Raw genomic sequence first — 17762 nt, forward strand, 5'->3', positions numbered from 1 at the left:
GTCAGCGATTTATCTGATGGGATTATACGCCGATAGTGCAACCTTTTAAGTTAGTGTGTATAGTGGTGCTAGCGTTTGCCCTAATGACTGTTACTCTTTTAGTGAAAAGTTCTCTGATTTTTGCTGAAATCAAAATCAAAATGCTGCTCATACTTTTTATTGTCAATTTTCAATTTATTTTATTTACAACTTGCATTAACTTAATCACAGTCCACTTGTGGAAGACTCTGCTTAAATGTTACTTGACAAGTTTCTCTCACATTATCTGATACTCATTAGGTAAAAGTGCAAACATGGATTGATAATAGAGAAGACAGTGAGTTTGTTGGTGTTGGTGCTAGATTTGGCACTCCATTGGAATCTCAAGAAAGGCATGCCAATCGAACCCGTCTTTTAATAGCAGATCCTCCTGATCTCTGCAGTCCACCTAGGAAAAAGGTGCTTCTCTATTCCCCTTTCTTGGTCATCAATGATATTCCAATGTGGTGCAAGTTCTTTCTTTTGATATTTTACCCATTTTTCAGCTTTCTGGAGAAGTCCTATTGGTACACCGGGGTAAATGCAAATTTACATCAAAAGCAAAAGTTGCAGAGGCTGCTGGTGCTTCTGCTATCCTTATCATAAATAACTGTAGAGGTATGTGTTTCCTGCTTGAAATTCATCGCCTTTAGAATCCCAAAATCTTCAGTATTGGATAAAAATTTGTAATTTTGAAGTCTAGGCTACTGTATCTTTAATTCATGCTGATATGGTTGAACTAGCTTTAAGTGTCTCTAGTTTTATTTTTATGTTGTGCAGAGCTATACAAAATGGTCTGTGATCGCAATGAGACAGATCTCAATATAAATATACCTGCTGTTATGCTCCCTCAAGATGCTGGTGCGAGCCTGGAGAGTACTATCAAAAATGGTGTTGCAGGTGAGTTGTTTGTGTTCTTCTTGCCAAGGGCACCTAGATTATTTTGCAGAAAAAGCCATTTCCTTCAAATATCTGTCACATCAAACTTGAAGTATGCCATCCTTTATTTTTTTAATAGATATTTTGCCACAGAAGCATATTGTTTCTAGCTTTATATGGTACTCATATGCCAAGTCAATTTGTATGTGGAAGTCCACTTGGAGCAACTATTGCATGAGCTTCCTTACTAGATTCAAGCTATGTACCTTGTTCCACCAATGTCAAAAAGATTGCTTCAGAATGCTGACTAATGTCCTACCATTGTTTTCTCCTGATACGGCTGTATATCCTTTAGTTGCAGTGCAGTTATACTCTCCAGACCGTCCTCTTGTGGATACAGCAGAGGTGTTTCTATGGTTAATGGCAGTCTGTACTATATTGTGTGCTTCTTATTGGTCAGCATGGAGTGCTAGAGAAGCATCTACCGAACATGAGAAGCTGTTAAAGGTGTTGATTTATTGAGAAGGATATTTCGTAGGCCTTATAGCATTCTGATTGGAAGAATGCCCTTTCGTATCTCACAGATGAAATAATTCTCAGGATGCTCCAGAAGAGTTGCTAAAGATGGAAACCAGTGGCAGTGGTGTTGTGGACATTAACACCGCGTCTGCACTTCTATTTGTTGTGATTGCATCATGCTTCCTGATCTTACTTTACAAACGCATGTCCTCGTGGTTTGTGGAGCTTTTGGTGATTCTATTTTGCATTGGAGGAGTGGAGGTGCGTCATATCACCTTTGTTTTTCTTTGACTGCATCGTTCTTCTGTTCATTATAATAACAATACCTAGTTATTTACATTCTAAATTGGTTAAAACAGAGTGCATACTGTTTTTTGGCACTGCAATCTGCTGTCAGTCTCACCGAGGAATATTTCCTTTCTGCAGTCATTAAAATGAGAAAAGTAGTGTTGAGCTACAATTTTGATCTGGCAAAAGATGTCTTGAAACACCATTTGACTCAAAAGATAGGTGTTACATATCTGGTATCTATATATCCCAGTAGATGGCATGGCAATCTTGGTGTATTATTCGTGTGACAAATATCACTCTTTGAGTAGATTTGTCTTAAGTTCTTTTTTTATGCTCTGGCCCAGTCACCACTTGCTTGCATAGCTTTCTTCTTCTTATCTTTGGTCAGTCTGAATTTGATTTCTTTTTGAAGCACAAACTCTAATGTCAAGGTCACATGGTATAAGTGATGTTTTTCAAAGGGCAAAGACTCAAGAGAATTTAGTATTTTCAGATAAGAGGCCTGGATGTGCAAAAGTTCAATTTCTCACTTCATGTTTCCAAGATCAGTTTGTTTCCTTAACATGCAATGTTGATGATCTATATTATTCTATCACTCAAATAACTGCTTATTCTTCATTCTTCCTTCAGGGCCTGCAAACTTGCTTGGTGGTTTTGTTGTCAAGGTATGCTAATTGTCTCTAATTCTTCTTCAAGCATGGATTTCTTTTAGTCTAGTTTGTTTCCAGAGGGAGACATGAAATCAACTAGCTGTAAATTAAGAGCCTGACATCCATTATTGAAATATTTAAAAAAAATCAAGGTTCCTTATGTTTGGTTTCCTTATTGTATTTCTTTGTCAAGCATTCTTTTCTTTGCCATAGCTAACAGGTGGTCAATTATTGTGATATTTTATTAATCATGTTAATGTTCCCAGGTGGTTTAAACGCGCTGGAGAATCATTTATTAAAGTGCCCTTCTTTGGAGATGTCTCGTACCTTACTCTCGCTGTTTCTCCTTTCTGCATAGCATTTGCTGTCATTTGGGCTGTTTATCGCCGAATATCATTTGCCTGGATAGGCCAAGATATATTGGTAAGAGGATGTGTTTGTGCTTTTTGCAGTGTTACACAAGTATCATGGTATGTTAGTGTGTTGAGCATCCTTTTCCGATGCAGCAGTACCTAGCGAACACTTAAGATAGATTTCACTTGAGGTGTGTAGCACTGAGGACTTCAAATAATGGCCACTTGGTAGTGAAATGAGTCACTGCGCATTTCCATGGGTGCCAATCGTAGTGGACCTTAATTTAAACTGATTAATCCTTGCATTTGGATTGCACCCGTGAGAGACAGTTCAATATGTGAGTCACTAATTTGCAGAAAGTTTTGATGATCCCAAGTTCCTATTCTTATTTTCTTTTTGTGAAATAACTTCAAATCTAAATGTTTGCCTGCTGGTTTGATTTTGTATGTTCTCTCATTTGGTATCCTTCTATTTATAATCTGCCTTTTGAACTTTTTGAACCAGGGTATTGCATTGATTATTACAGTCCTCCAGATTGTTCATGTACCAAATCTCAAGGTAATATGCTATTTCTTTTCAGTTCATTAGTCACAAAACTGATAGCAGCAGTTATTGATGTAATATTCATGATGCAGGATTATACAATCACACATAAGGTTTTTAGGCTATCACACTCAGATGGTCGAAGTAATCAACTTTAAAAAAGAAGGCAATCACACCCTCAACAATAGCATAAAGATGATGAAAAACTGTATTCTTCATTAACTGATTTCTTGGAAAAGATTTATCTTACTCCTATAGAGATCCCAGGATACTTGGCACAATCCAGCCGTTAAAAAATTTGAAATTATCAAACTACCCCCAACACTTAAATTCATAAAAGCACAATTTGACTCTTAGGCAATTTTTAAACCTAAACCATACCAAATAATAGTGTTGTACCATAATTTGACGATCTCTTTAGCTCAAAACAGTTTACTTTAACCAGTTAACAAGGAAGATACTTATCAAAATTATCAATTATTGAAAAATTGTGTAAAAATACATGTCCAATACAGCCATGGCCTTTTCTCCCATCTTGCCAAGAACTAGTGATGTTTCTATGATTAAAGAACCAAATCTGGCACATTGTCATGTTGAAAGTTTGTGCACTAATAGTAAATTGCTTGCTCAAATCTAGGAGAATGTTCATGAAATCTTTTAATAAGTTGGATGCAGCTTTAGTAGTATCGACATGCATGCTATTACCTTGGTTTCATTTACAAGCTTTTTTTTTTTACTGGAAATCTGCAATGGTTTTCGTTTCTGCCGTACTTTGAATCTTGAGCCGCTTTGCTCTTTAGAAGGCTACCTTGGTTTTAACCTCATTGATTCCTTGTAGATGTAATATAATTTAATATCCTTCTCACAACACATCAAGTGGTAGTATTCTCTTTCTCAGAATGATACATATCTCAATCATATAGCCAAGGATGACCTGGTAGTATATGTTACACTCATGGCAAAAAATCACTCGTTAGAGTAGGATTATAATGTTAGTTGTTATATAGTCAATTTTTGTCTCGCCACTTGTTATATTTTTACCCTAATTAATTACAGAACAACAATGATATCTTTTGGTTGATTACACAAGCCCACCCTTTCCCTTTTTGGTGGGGCGGTGGTTTGTGAAACATCATGTCCATTGTATTTCCATGGCTGTTCTTTGCATTTCCAGATCTATCAATGAATTCCAAGCTTCTTTTCTGTAATTGTTGTTTGTTTTATATCAAATTGTTCTATACTTTGTGATTGTGGCTAAAGCAAGGTAACATTAGATAGTAAATGAGTGATGATATTTTTACCGAATAGATTTACCGAATAATTTTCCCGAATGACGTGGATACCCAACTTGTCATCCACGTAATTTTTTTTTTTATATAAACTTCAAATTTGAACCTTAAAAATTTTTAAATACTTAAAATTTTTAAAAAATTATAAAACTATATCTAAAATCATAACCCAAATACTACAAAATCTATACCCTAAAAATCTAAAAATTTAAACCCTAAATAATAAATACTAAACCCTAAATCCTAAGCTCTAAAACCCTAAACCCTAAATCCTATGCCCTAAACCCTAAACAAGAAATCACAAACCCCCTGCAGGGGTTTGTGATTTCCAGTTTAGGGTTTAGGGAGTTTTCGGTTTATCATTTACATATTTATCTTTTACGATTAAATGTTTAAATTTAGGATTTAGATAATAAAAAGAAATTAAATTTTTCTTAAAAAAAAAAAGATAAAGAAAGAATGACATGAATGCTGACATGGATGCCAACTTGACATCCACATCATTCGGGAAATCTATTCGGTAAAAATATCATTACTCATAGTAAATACTACTGGTTTTGGTAATGTTTATGATTTGCCAGTATTTGATCAAAGCATTGTTATCATGCAGGCAATAAGCAAAGAAAATTATGTTGCTTCTACACATTGTTATCTTCATTTTTAGTAACCTTATTAAGTTGCCAATTATAACATAAGCCAGAAAATAAAGCCATATGCAAAGTTGTGATAGCCTGCAAAATGAATAATATGGGATCTTTGTCTTCATAAGGATGAATATAACTAATTAAAACTTCAAAATTCCTTGGTGATGAGGAGATGTGTTATGCTTAGTGAATCATTTGGTGTAATTTTACATGTGCTAACTTCTTGAATTTTATCAGGTGGGTACTGTGCTTCTTAGTTGTGCCTTCCTGTATGATCATCTTCTGGGTTTTTCTTTCAGGTGGTTCCATGAAAGTGTGATGATTGTGGTAAGTTTCATTTTGAAATTTGCTTACAGGATGATGACTTTCCTCGATAACCAACAGTATATAAAGAGAAAAGTGCTGTTGTTCTCTCTGCATAGGTTGCTCGAGTGATAAAAACTGGAGAGGATGTGCCTATGCTACTAAAAATCCCTCGAATGTTTGATCCATGGGGCGGTTACAGTATCATTGGTTTTGGAGACATCCTACTACCAGGCCTGTTGGTTGCCTTCTCTTTGAGGTTCAAACTCTATCTACTTCCTGTGAAGATTTCCCCATTTCCCTACTGCATGTTTTATTTCATAATATAAGCCTGTGCTTTATGTTCAATATCTCTGTTGTATGGATTATTCTTGCTGTGCATGAACTGAAAAGAGTTTAATCACTCAAATGGGATTTTTTTAGAAGATGAACTTCAACTAGTATTTGAAATATAGAATTGATTAATGGCTATTAGATAAGTAGACGTGCTAGCTCTATAGAGTTCCAGGTAAGCTTTTTTGTCAATTTAAGCCTGCATCTGTACTGTCACAAACTATTACAAATCCCCTGTCACGTGTTCTGACCGTTTATTTTTGATCATATTATCCTCTCTCTTTTTCTTCTTTTTCTTTCAATGCTCAAGGAAATCTCTGAAGTGAACATGATCCCTTCATTTTATAATATATATATATATATATATATATATATATTGCCAATTTGCATTAAATAGGCGTTTAGCACAATACTCTTGTTTCTTATATCTAAATCCTAAACCCTAAAATAATCACTTTTATATGAAACTCTGTCTTCTTCATAATTATATATAACCCCTGAAATCATTTTCCATGTGCAGATAAGTCCCCAAGTTAACAATATTTGAAGAATTTTCTGTGAATATTTGATATAGTTTGGACTCTTTTTCTGAAATTATTTACATGATTTAAGGAATGACATTTTTGTCCGCATGTGCAAAATGCAGATTTGGGATATGAAATTCTTAGGAATGTATTGAAACCTTAAAAACCTTTGTTTTTCTTCTCTTCCACAGCATGTGAGAAGAAAAAGCGATAAAAGTTTTTATTCTTTTTATTTTATTTTTCCTCTCTCAAGCTTATGTCGGCTAGCATTTCTGGTCATTTCACATCTTTGAGTTAAAGCTAGCCCCTGATTGACCATGGCTCAAAGGGCCTAACTAACTGCAGGGATGCATTTGAAATAAAGGTGATTTAAGGGAGTTATACGCAATTATAAAAAAGACATTATAGTTTCTCACAAAAATGGTAGATTTCAGTGAGTTATATGCAAAAAGCCTCACTCCAATTTTTTTCATGGAACTTATTTTCGTCATGTCATGATGCAATTTCGGGAGTCTAATAACCAGGCTCTTAGTATAAGAGATTCTTAATTTCCATCCTTTTGTTATTCTAGTGGTTTTTTGAGTAGGTCTCATTCCATTCTTAAATGTAAGATACACACACACACACATATATATATATATATATATATTATATACATACATTGCATTGTTCTTTGGTATCCTTTAAATGCAATGGTTGGCCCCAATTGCAGTGGCATAGATACTATGCAGCTTTTTGTTTCCGCAGATATGATTTTTTGGCAAAGAAAAAACTTCGAAATGGCTACTTCTTATGGTCGATGACCGCCTATGGTGCTGGTAAGTGAACTTTAGCATTGGTTCTATAAAACAGCATCTATTAAAAATACAAAATAAGAGAACACAAGAAGCCTTATTGTCGTATCTGCTAAATTTTGGTCTGGCACTATGAATCACTGCAGGCTTGCTCGGCACATATCTTGCCTTGACTTTGATGGATGGACATGGCCAGCCAGCCCTTCTTTACATTGTACCAATCATGCTAGGTATGTCACAACACATTTTCATTAAATAATAAATAGTTCAAACTTAACAAGCATGACTTCCATGATTGGTTGCCACTTGAACAATATATATAGATATAAAAGTGTGTTCATTTTGGTCCTTCAAAATTAAGTATGTTCATTTTAATCAAGGATTTAAAACTTATTAGGAATACGGTACAAGTAATGTTCAGGGGAAAAAGTGGGCATTTACGAGCATTATAATATGAGATATATTGTGATGGACATGGTGTTGTACTTCCATGCTTGTGCTTGTTTTTGTTGTACAAAGACGCTAATCGAAGACGTCAAAGGGTGTGATTGCATTTCATTATAAAATTTTTGCAGGCACACTGCTAATGATAGGGAAAAGAAGAGGCGAACTGAAAAATCTCTGGACCAGAGGAGAACCGGAAAGGGCATGCCCGCATATCCAATCAACTGAGTAAGCGCAGCTGGCTTCGATATATTTTGTACTATGCACAATATAAAACAGACTGTTATGAACCGTTTGACCTTGAATTATGTTCATCAAATTTTAGTATATTGTAAGAGTAATCATTGAGGGAGTTCAATAATTTGTGCTTGTTAATGTGTGTTGTTGTTATCCAAAACAAAGCAACATGATGATGTACATAGTCTATTATTTCAATGATCATATGAACTCTCAATTCTGCAAACAGGGGTTTGATGTAGCTTGTGTTATATACTCTCAATTAAAATATTTTACATTTTCTCATCCAATTAGTTGGCTTTTAGAGTAGTAATGATAGAAGTTGAGTGTTGTTGTACTGTTTTAAATAGAATATTGAATGTTGCGCTTATATATAATGAATAAAATCTCACTATTGAAATGCATTTGAAAAATTTGCTCAATAGTCCAAGTTGTAACAATTCGTTTAAATGGTGAAATGGTTATGACAAAGTTATTTATTTACATCTCTTCTTCTTAATGTGTTTTTCCTTCTACCAAAACCCTAAAATAAATAAATAAATAAAAAAACCCCATGAAAGTAATTTCTTACTGTGATGGTTTTCACATCTCTTCTGTTAATGTGTTTTTCCTTCAACCAAAACCTAAAATAAATCAATAAAAATTACACCATAAAAATAATTTTCTCTTGTGACTCTATAGATATATATATACATATATTTAAAATAGTTGTATAATTTGTTTTGAGAGGATTTTAAAGAAGATTTTTAAGTTTTTTTTTTTTTAAATTCTATTACATTTGTGCTTGTTTTGTTTGCATTTAATGCAATGGGAAATGTCTAATACTATTTATTTGTTTACATTAAATATTTCATTAAATATTTCAAATTATAATTATTAAAAATATATTTTTATTTTATGAGAGAAGTATAAAAACAGTTTGTTAATTTGAGTTTACTTATTAGAAACAGCTTAAATATAAAACTCGTTTAGGCTCTAGGTCAAATAATGGTTCAATCTTCGAGTCATTCGAGTAGATTGTAGATTAATAAAATGTTTTTAAATATTATTTTATAATTATGAACTATTTTTTAATTATATGATATGTAATATATATTTATATATAATATTCATTACTATTTGTTAATTATAAAATAAATAATTTGAAGAAAAAAAAAAGCACATTGTTAATTAATTTTTGTTTATATTAAGTATGGTATTAATGATTAAAAAAATTAATTGTACTTATTTGTTAAGGCCATAAATTATCACAAGATTTTTCAAAACTAGATATACCAATAGTTTCCATTATAAAGAGCTATTTAATTATCATTTCCATTGCATGTTTATATACAATATTGACTCAAAACGCTTAAAATTATAAAAAAAACCAATACAACGAAGAAATTCGCCCAGTATATATACATTTACAATGTGAACAAACCACCACACATCCACTATATTTATGTCTCAACTATGTATTGAAAAAAAAAACTCTCAAACTCCTATACATCCACCGTATTTACGCCTCAAACCCTCAGCCCCCCTCCCGCATGAGAGTCGAATACGTCAACCACTCTACCTGTACATATCATATTTGTGCATATACGTTTTCAAGTATCATAATTGGATGCATATCCTTTTAAATCCCATCATTTACACACATAATCTTTGCTATCCACAGTAACACTATTTTCTTACCTTCCATGCCGAGAATGCTTCCCATATCATGGTTTGAAATAGATTCATCTAAAACAGTAATTTAATACTTCACAATTCATTAAGACACTTCTAAATAGTATTCTATTGATATTCCTTCTAAACCAGCTAAATCCTTAAGGTATATGTAAATATATCAAATACAAGGGGCCTATATTTAAAAATTCCATACCAAACTCACCCAATATCCAACGCATGCACAACAGAGCTGATGCAGTAGGAAGAAAACCTCGAATGCATTATTGCAGATGTTTACAGCAAACTCTTACAACCCCTCTTCAACAACAACCAAAACAAAAAGTAAAAAAAATGAAAATTATTGAGATAAGTAGCCAACATTACTGTTGATGCTTGACCAGCTGAAATGGAGGAGATGCATTGAAAGAAACATAATCCCCCAGGAAAACTTTCATATCTTCAATTGCACTTGGCTGGGGAAGCAAGTGCCTACCCAGCTGAACAAAAGTTTCACAAGAACCTCTATTCCAGATTGTAATGTTCTTATAGAAACACCTGAGCAGCTTACCGCACTCCTTGATTTAACTGTCAGCGCGTTCAAGAGCATTCAACAGAGGAGGTGGTGGTTGGTAATGCAGTTACAAGGTTTTTCTCTGCGCCTGAACGCAATTTTGTTTTCCCAATCTCTGCGAAAGCCCTGCAGTCGATGGTATGTGAGCATTATATGAAGAACTTGTGAACATACAGAAACAAATTAACAGTTATTACCTCAAACAAGACTGCAGCAAAACGCGTCTCCTATTTATCTGAACCAACATAAAATAGGGTCACAATTGATCAAATTGGATGATATGAAGTAAATCAAAAAAATCAAAATTCAGAAATTATCAGCAAGTGCCCACATCACATGATAATATCCCTCAAAAAATGGAATAGATGATCAAAAAGAATAAAAAGGATTATGCACAAAAAAATTCCTCTTTAAAGGTAATGAACAAATATTGAATCCCTCTATAAGTTTAGAGATCAGTGATGAAAAGGAAAGCAACCACACCTGTGTATCTCCGAAGGGAACCATTTCCATTCATTAAGTTTGGGACAAATTTTCTCTCTTGGCCTAGAGAGAGAATTTCCTGCATCCTTTCAGGCCAATCAGAATTCAATCTCCGAGCAAAATCTTCAACCTCTCTACACCCATCAATGTAAACTTGAATAAATCAATGTCATTAAAGCATATAAACACAAGCTGGATCACAAGAGCAAATTTATCTAGATGGTATATTCTCATCAAGTTCCTATGCAATTTAGGTTACAACATGTGAAAAAGTCAGAATGCACAAAATCTAAAAATGACGGAGGATGTGCATGTATTGATGACAGCAATGCTCTTCTAAAATCTTTAAAGACCCCAATAATGCAGATCAATATTGTTCCAGACAAGCTCAAGTCCAGAAAACTCACTTATCAAGCATTTCCTTCATCTCAGGGTCAAGCTCATCATCAATATCAGGATCCTCAAAAGCTGATCTTGAAGTCAAAGCATCTTCAGGACTTTCTTGTGTTTTTTTGGGTGTCTGCTTGGACTGTTGGATGAGCTGACATCAACCTCATGGGATAAGGTAGAATGATCCGGTGCATCCTAAAAGGTCAGTGCAATGTCTAAGTTAAATGCAGCTAGAAATTAAATAATCAGGAAATCAGTTTACCACTTTACCAAAAATACTAACAAACCTTTCTGTGAGTTTTATTGGTGGCATCTGTGGAAGAATCATTTGACTGATCTTTCCTCCTCCTATTCTTCTTTTTATTCTTGGCAGATCTTGCACCTTTTGAATCAGCTGGAAGCAGATTAGACAAGATATCAATTCAGCTTTTCCAAGAAAAAAAAAAGCTGCTAAATCAACTTAATTGACCACACTTTGAAACAGCGAAGGACCACTACAAATTGAAGAGAACAAATACTGCTGTGTTATGCTCCCAGATTGCAGCATAAACAAAAAGGCTCCCCCTACACAATTTTTCAGTTAATTATATTTGAAAGCAAAGAGAACAAAAACATGAGTCTTAAGCTAAATAGAATTAAAATTTAGGTAATTAACATGCAAATGTATAAATGACCATGGAACATCTCCTTCAGAGTTAGCAAGTACAGTAACATCAATAATTATGAAAAATACAAATTTGGCTTAAGCAGAAAGATAAAGCTGATAGTGAATGTAGCACTAATTTTCAATAGCATACAAGGTCAGCTAAAACAAGCACTTTTGGTTTGCACATAAAAAAGAGAACTATTGTGAAAATCCATATAAAGATTGATGACAAAAAGTACTAAATCAGCTTACACGCTAAATTGTATTCACTTCAACATAACACCAGGAATTTTCAAGGAGTCATCACTCTGACTCTATTGCCTTCTCAAAGAAGGAGTATGGATGGAAGGAGAAAAGCACTAGGAAAGTGAATTATATTTGCCACAAATATGTGTACTATGTGAAGTAGCATGCACTAATGTGCCTTTTGTTTTGTAATGAAGATTAGAAAGTCAAATGAAACTACCCAAACACAGACGGCAGTTAAAAGATCTAGAACAACTCTAAATTTAAGTTAACTCAGATTTATTAAAATTCCACAAAAAGCCTCACTCTGCTAAAAGACCTAGCACAGATCCCTTATAATAATTAGAATTCTTGAAGCAGTAACTGAAAAACATAGAGAGGAAAAATAATGTATTATGGAAAAACATGTGACAAAATCCAATCCTATTGCCAAAATCAGAAAAGCAATCAAGAAAGTGGAGCCAGAGTTACTTGAACATACCCTGATGACCACCATTTATGAAAGATAGAAGATCATCAACTGAACGATCATCCACCCTCTCTTCAACTTCCACATCCTGAAACAATGGTACACTTTTCAGCAGTCAATCAAATAAGGAATTCAATTTTCAAGGCGTATAAAAGCTTCTTGATTAAGAAACATCTAGCTGAATTACAATTTTAAATATACAAATAACCTGCAACTTTTGACGCTCCTTCAGTTCTTTCCTTTTCTTGGCATAAAGTCGATTCAATAATCGAATCCGTGGATCATCAGTTGGATTCTTCAATGGTTCTAATTTCTCCTCCTAATAAATGGAAGAAGGAGAATTATCAGACTTTCAATGAGCAAAGTGAGGTTTCCAGAATCATGTGACAACTACCTCAGTGAGGTCATCAGGCAAATGAAAAGTCTCCCGTATCTCCTCAGGAGTTTTTCCTTCTATCATGCGTGCAAGGGCACGGCTAGTGAGATCAACCAAAGGCCTCAACTGGAGGCTGTCAGCAGCAGAAGTCAGCTCACATAATTGCTTTGTGTCTATCTTGACAAACTTCTCATCAAAGGATTTCCTTTCCTAGACAAAAGGAGAAATTATTAGACAAACACCAAAAAGTAGATACATTCAACTGGAATAACCTTGCATGCGCATAATCTCTGTTGCAAGATGTTCAATTTTGAAAATTAATTCCAACAAGCAATCATAATTTGTCAGCACAGAAAAAACAAAGCCTGCAAAATTGTATTGAATTTCTAAACCTATCATGCGCTCTTACATGGAAACTACAAAATTAAATCTGATGGCAACAGATCGATTGAAGGGAGTGATACCTTGTTGGAACGACCAGGAACTTGATGAAACCTGCAATAGTCTAGGATCAAACTAAGGGAGGATGGATTTACTCTTGGTGGCAGGGAGATCGGATAGTTCTTCGAAGATCCCATGCCTGTTTGAGCAATCTCTCGACAAATCATGGGGCAGAACATGGCAACCTCCTCTTCTATTTGCTGCAAGGACCCATCACCCATTTGCAACCAAATAAATGATTTCAAAGCCTGTGAAAATAAAAGATATATATATAATAATTTTATAAATCTCTTATAAATACTGAGGTGCAGGATATCTTCTTCCCACTACAATTTCCATATGAAAGATGAGTGTCAGATAATATGTGAGTGTGTAGCCAATAATTACAAAATCAGTTAGCACTTATGACAATATAGCCAAGTAATAACAGAACATGAAAAAAAATTAATTTGAAGTCGTAACCTACAAGTATATGAAATTAGTGTAGTGGACAGCATGGAAATATTCACCATACCTCAGGTTTAATAATTGCCATTGCGCTTTCTGACATTTGTTTAGTTATCTATGCAGAAAGCAATAGAAAACTGGGATGAAGTCAAAACACAAATCCTCCGGTTACACTATCCTATATTAGGAAAATAGACAAATAGAAAAATAAAAAAAATAAAAAAAGCAAAAGCCAAAGAGCGCTGGTTATTGAGCAGCTAGCAACTCTTCACAGAAACAACCCATGATTGAAGATTTACAAATCCGAGCAGCAAATCTTTCATCATTTCTAACCATCCCAAGCTGATAATTAGCAGAAACAAAATTGGGAGAGTACGATATAGCATGACTCCCAGTTGCAGATTAACAGACTTGAAAGTTGTCAAATATGTGATCAGCCAAATTAGGGAAACCGACAGATCGCCTGAAATTTAATCAGAAATTTTTAAAAAAAAAAACATGACATTAATCTCCAACTCACATTTGCATAACAAAATGGTAAATGCAAGGTAATACAATAAGAACCAAGGTTAAGAAATCCAATATCAAAGCCATTGCAATCGCCACCAAAAAATACCAAATATGGCTGTAACACAAATGCAAGGCAAACACAAGGGTTATAGAAGAAACTCTTGATCTGTAACTACAATATATCTCTCTTACCGAAAATAGAAAGCACTGCATATTTCAAGTATTACACTGCCAACTTTATAATAAAACATGCAAACTACCATTTGTTAAAGGATAATACACTTATTAATAACTTTGATTGAAAATAAAGGGTGATATTTAGTCATGTATTCGTAAAACATAACCTACACATGACAAAAAATATTAATATAGAGGTCTCCGTCATACCATAATAATTACTTATAATCATAACCACCTAACTCTACCCCCAAAACTTGGCAGTAATAGCCTATGTTGGATAAGGGTAATTTAAGAAATGTAATTTGGACAAGCATACAGGAAACCTTCTAGTAAAATTTTAATTTTGATTGGATAATGAATAGAGGCAAGTGTTGACTGGTATAGGTAATCACCGTTCAATAAAGGTAACATGACCAAACAAATTTTAAATTTGTTTTAACACAACTTTCGCACTGTAGTAAAACAAGACTGAATGTGGGTCGTCGTTAACGTAAACGCCAAATGGCCAAAGCATTACAAGTCTGGCAAGCAGAAATGCATTATGATTATACTTTTGAAATTCCCGCGTTAAGATCTCTACCTTTCCATTTTTTTAATCCCATCCACAAGCAAACACTATATAACAGTAAACATGATTAAAAAAGAGACTTAACCAAAACCATACCAATATCCAACTAGGTAAATGAAAAGAAAAACCACAGGCTGAAGTACATAACAGCACAGTAGTTCAAATAAGATGAAGAATGCTACAAAGAAAAACAAATTGCCAAGTTTCACATACTAGAATAAGAATCAGTTCGAATTTTCACATTAATATCCAGTACGGTGATATCAAAATTGTAGTCCAAAAATTTCTTATCCAGCAGAGTTTCTCCTGAAATGCAAAAAGCTCAAGTAGGAATTCCTATAATAAAAAATAACAAACAAAAAACTGGATGTCCACAATATTGGCATAAAAAAGATTATAAAAAAGCATCAAGCATGCTACTTTATCAGCAAATTCGCATCTTTATAACACCAGATACCAAACCCTAAAGCCCTTAAGATCCAAATGACATCTCCGCCTATCCAACAAAATTCACAAACAAGCACACAACCCATACCATTCATAATTTTATATATATATATAAAAACACCACGTATCCACAAATCAGAGATAGAAAACCAATAAATGCAAGAAAAAGAGCGAAGGAAGGGTCTTGGAAAACCTGAAACCCAAACAACGGTGCTAGGATTCGATTGAGAGAGTGGCGAAGGGCTAATGGTGAAGAGAAAGGGGAGAGAAACATCAAAGGATAACGAAATGGGGATAAGGAGAGAGTGAAATCGGGGAAAAGAGAGGGATGGAATGGAGAGGGATTGGGATTGCTAGGGTTTTCGTCGTGAGATTTGGGCGGGGTGGTCGAGCGGCTCTCTCCTCTCTCTCTCTCTCTCTATAAATGGGCCGGGCCTATTTCGGCGATTCTCGGATAACTAACTAAGGAAATTGGGCTTGAATTATGGGGATGAGTACTCCTTTGGGCCTATTTCGGCGATTCTCGGATAACTAACTAAGGAAATTGGTCTTGAATTATGGGGATGAGTACTCCTTTGATTGATAAATCCGGGAAAATAAAATAAATATATATCTAAATCATTTATTTTAAAAATAATTAAAATATCAAACAGTTGTTCAATGAGATTTACACTTACAATATGAGTATTGTGCAATAAATATATAAACAAATTTTTAGGATGGTTTTAGAATTAAAACAAAAGGAGATTTTATACGTTGATACTCCATATAATTATTATAATATTTTAATAATTTTTTTTATATTTATAGAAATACATACTTCAATTGGACTATTATATATTTGCTATGTAGGTAATATTAAAAATAATATATCATTGAATTTTTTATAGGGCATGAATAATAAATTATTTGATAAATGAACAATATGTGGCTTGAAAGACACATTAAGATAATTTATTTTAAAGGTTACTTTAATATCGATACATATCTTATAGTGTGTGATAAATAAGGAGTTTTTCTTATTTATGATTCTAAAGTCAGACCATAAGTTTTTTTTATGTTTATACTTTATAAAACTATTATAATTTTTTAAGACAATTTTTTTTATTTATTGAGTTGAACACCACAACAAACCATTAGATACTTCCAATGTATCATTGAGATAAAATATAATTGAATTATTTTATAAAGTATGAGTAATCAAATGTTTGATACATGATATGCGGTGACAAAAAAAATCCAAATAGACCACTCATTCCTCTCGAATGTCATTTAGTTTCATAACATCTCATGATGAAATAATAAGAAAATTTGCTTATAGATGATTATGTAACGAAGATTGAGAAGGACTGAGAGGTTTTTTTGGGTCAACTAAGTACTATAGGAGATTTATTAGATGTTTTGGAACTATTGTACAACTTCTAACCTATTTGCTTAAAAATGGTAGTTTTTATTGGAGTCAAAAAAGTGTTGAAGCTTTTGAGAAGCTAAAAGTAGAGATGGTAATTTGTACCATACTCAATGGGTATACCCATACCCGTACCCGATCAAAGAGGGTATTACCCTCTTTGACCGGGTACAGGTACGGGTAAGGGTATTACCCGTTAGTTTTTGAGCGGGTACGGGTCGGGTAAGGGTATGCTTCTACCCTACCCGTGCCTTTACCCTTACCCGTTGAAGAGGGTACGGGTCGTACCCTTACCCTCTCATATATATATATATATATATATATATAATTTTTTATTAAACTAAACATTTACTCATAATTTACTCAATATCTATTTTCATGGTGATTAATTTGAATACTTCAAATTCTCTTAATATATTATTTTTATTAAGAATATATATTATAAATGTAAAGATAGTAATAAGAATAGAGAGCCAGAGTATTTACCAAAAATCCAAAAACCCTGAAGAATTAACTTCTTCTTCTTTCTTCTATTATTTCTCTATATTCTTTCTCTTTTCCTTCTATTCTCTATATCACAAAATATACAAATGAGGGGGTATTTATAGGGTTACAAGAGTTGAATGGACGACCAGGATCGATTCGATCCGACGGTCCAAAATATCCTGGTTGGTGGAATAGTAATAGTACCGGCAGCTGCTATAGTACCACATGGGTGGCTGCTACAGTGTTGCGTCTGCTACAATAATATCTAGAAGTTACTACAGTGAAATTGCTACAGTAGGCATCCATTAAAATATTTGTTTATAACACTCCCCCTTGGATGCCTACGACCAAAGGATATGCCTGGTTAAAACCTTGCTAGGAAAAACCCAGTGGGATAAAAACCTAGCTAAGGAAAAAGAGTACACTATCCTTGGTACATTTGAGGGTTACTGCCTCATTAAAAACCTTGCCTCGGAAAAACCCATTGGGACAAAAACCTTGGCGAAGGGAAAAAGAGTACAGTCTCCCCCTCAAATAAATAACTTTTAACTTATATCAGAAGTACTTACATCCTTGAGTCTTCTCATCCCGATTTTGTGTATAAGTCTTTGATGAA

General features: G+C 33.9%; 2 protein-coding genes and 1 long non-coding RNA gene across 3 annotated transcripts; 1 reads left to right on the forward strand and 2 right to left on the reverse strand.

Moving 5' to 3' along the window:
• The first annotated feature begins 284 nt into the window (after positions 1-284).
• LOC120255295 (signal peptide peptidase-like 4) lies at positions 285-7943 on the forward strand. The gene is made up of 13 exons (XM_039263145.1): positions 285-438; positions 525-636; positions 799-918; positions 1253-1404; positions 1498-1677; positions 2338-2372; positions 2624-2780; positions 3216-3269; positions 5425-5514; positions 5610-5749; positions 7095-7165; positions 7288-7371; positions 7717-7943. Exons 3-13 carry the CDS (start codon positions 810-812, stop codon positions 7815-7817), a joined length of 1173 nt encoding a protein of 390 aa, XP_039119079.1. The 5' UTR covers positions 285-438; positions 525-636; positions 799-809; the 3' UTR covers positions 7818-7943.
• A 1786-nt stretch (positions 7944-9729) lies between these two features.
• On the reverse strand, positions 9730-10284 carry LOC120255296. Its single transcript, XR_005534959.1, has 2 exons — positions 10247-10284; positions 9730-10175 (listed from the first exon to the last, which is right to left on the reverse strand). It is a non-coding gene; the product is annotated as an uncharacterized LOC120255296 (long non-coding RNA).
• A 728-nt stretch (positions 10285-11012) lies between these two features.
• LOC120255294 (SKP1-like protein 21) lies at positions 11013-15651 on the reverse strand. The gene is made up of 8 exons (XM_039263144.1): positions 15446-15651; positions 13615-14010; positions 13124-13348; positions 12678-12869; positions 12492-12602; positions 12296-12371; positions 11210-11316; positions 11013-11117 (listed from the first exon to the last, which is right to left on the reverse strand). Exons 2-8 carry the CDS (start codon positions 13648-13650, stop codon positions 11013-11015), a joined length of 852 nt encoding a protein of 283 aa, XP_039119078.1. The 5' UTR covers positions 13651-14010; positions 15446-15651.
• Positions 15652-17762: the final 2111 nt, after the last annotated feature.

This window comes from Dioscorea cayenensis, unplaced genomic scaffold, assembly GCF_009730915.1.
Source record: "Dioscorea cayenensis subsp. rotundata cultivar TDr96_F1 unplaced genomic scaffold, TDr96_F1_v2_PseudoChromosome.rev07_lg8_w22 25.fasta BLBR01000931.1, whole genome shotgun sequence".
NCBI lineage: Eukaryota > Viridiplantae > Streptophyta > Magnoliopsida > Dioscoreales > Dioscoreaceae > Dioscorea > Dioscorea cayenensis.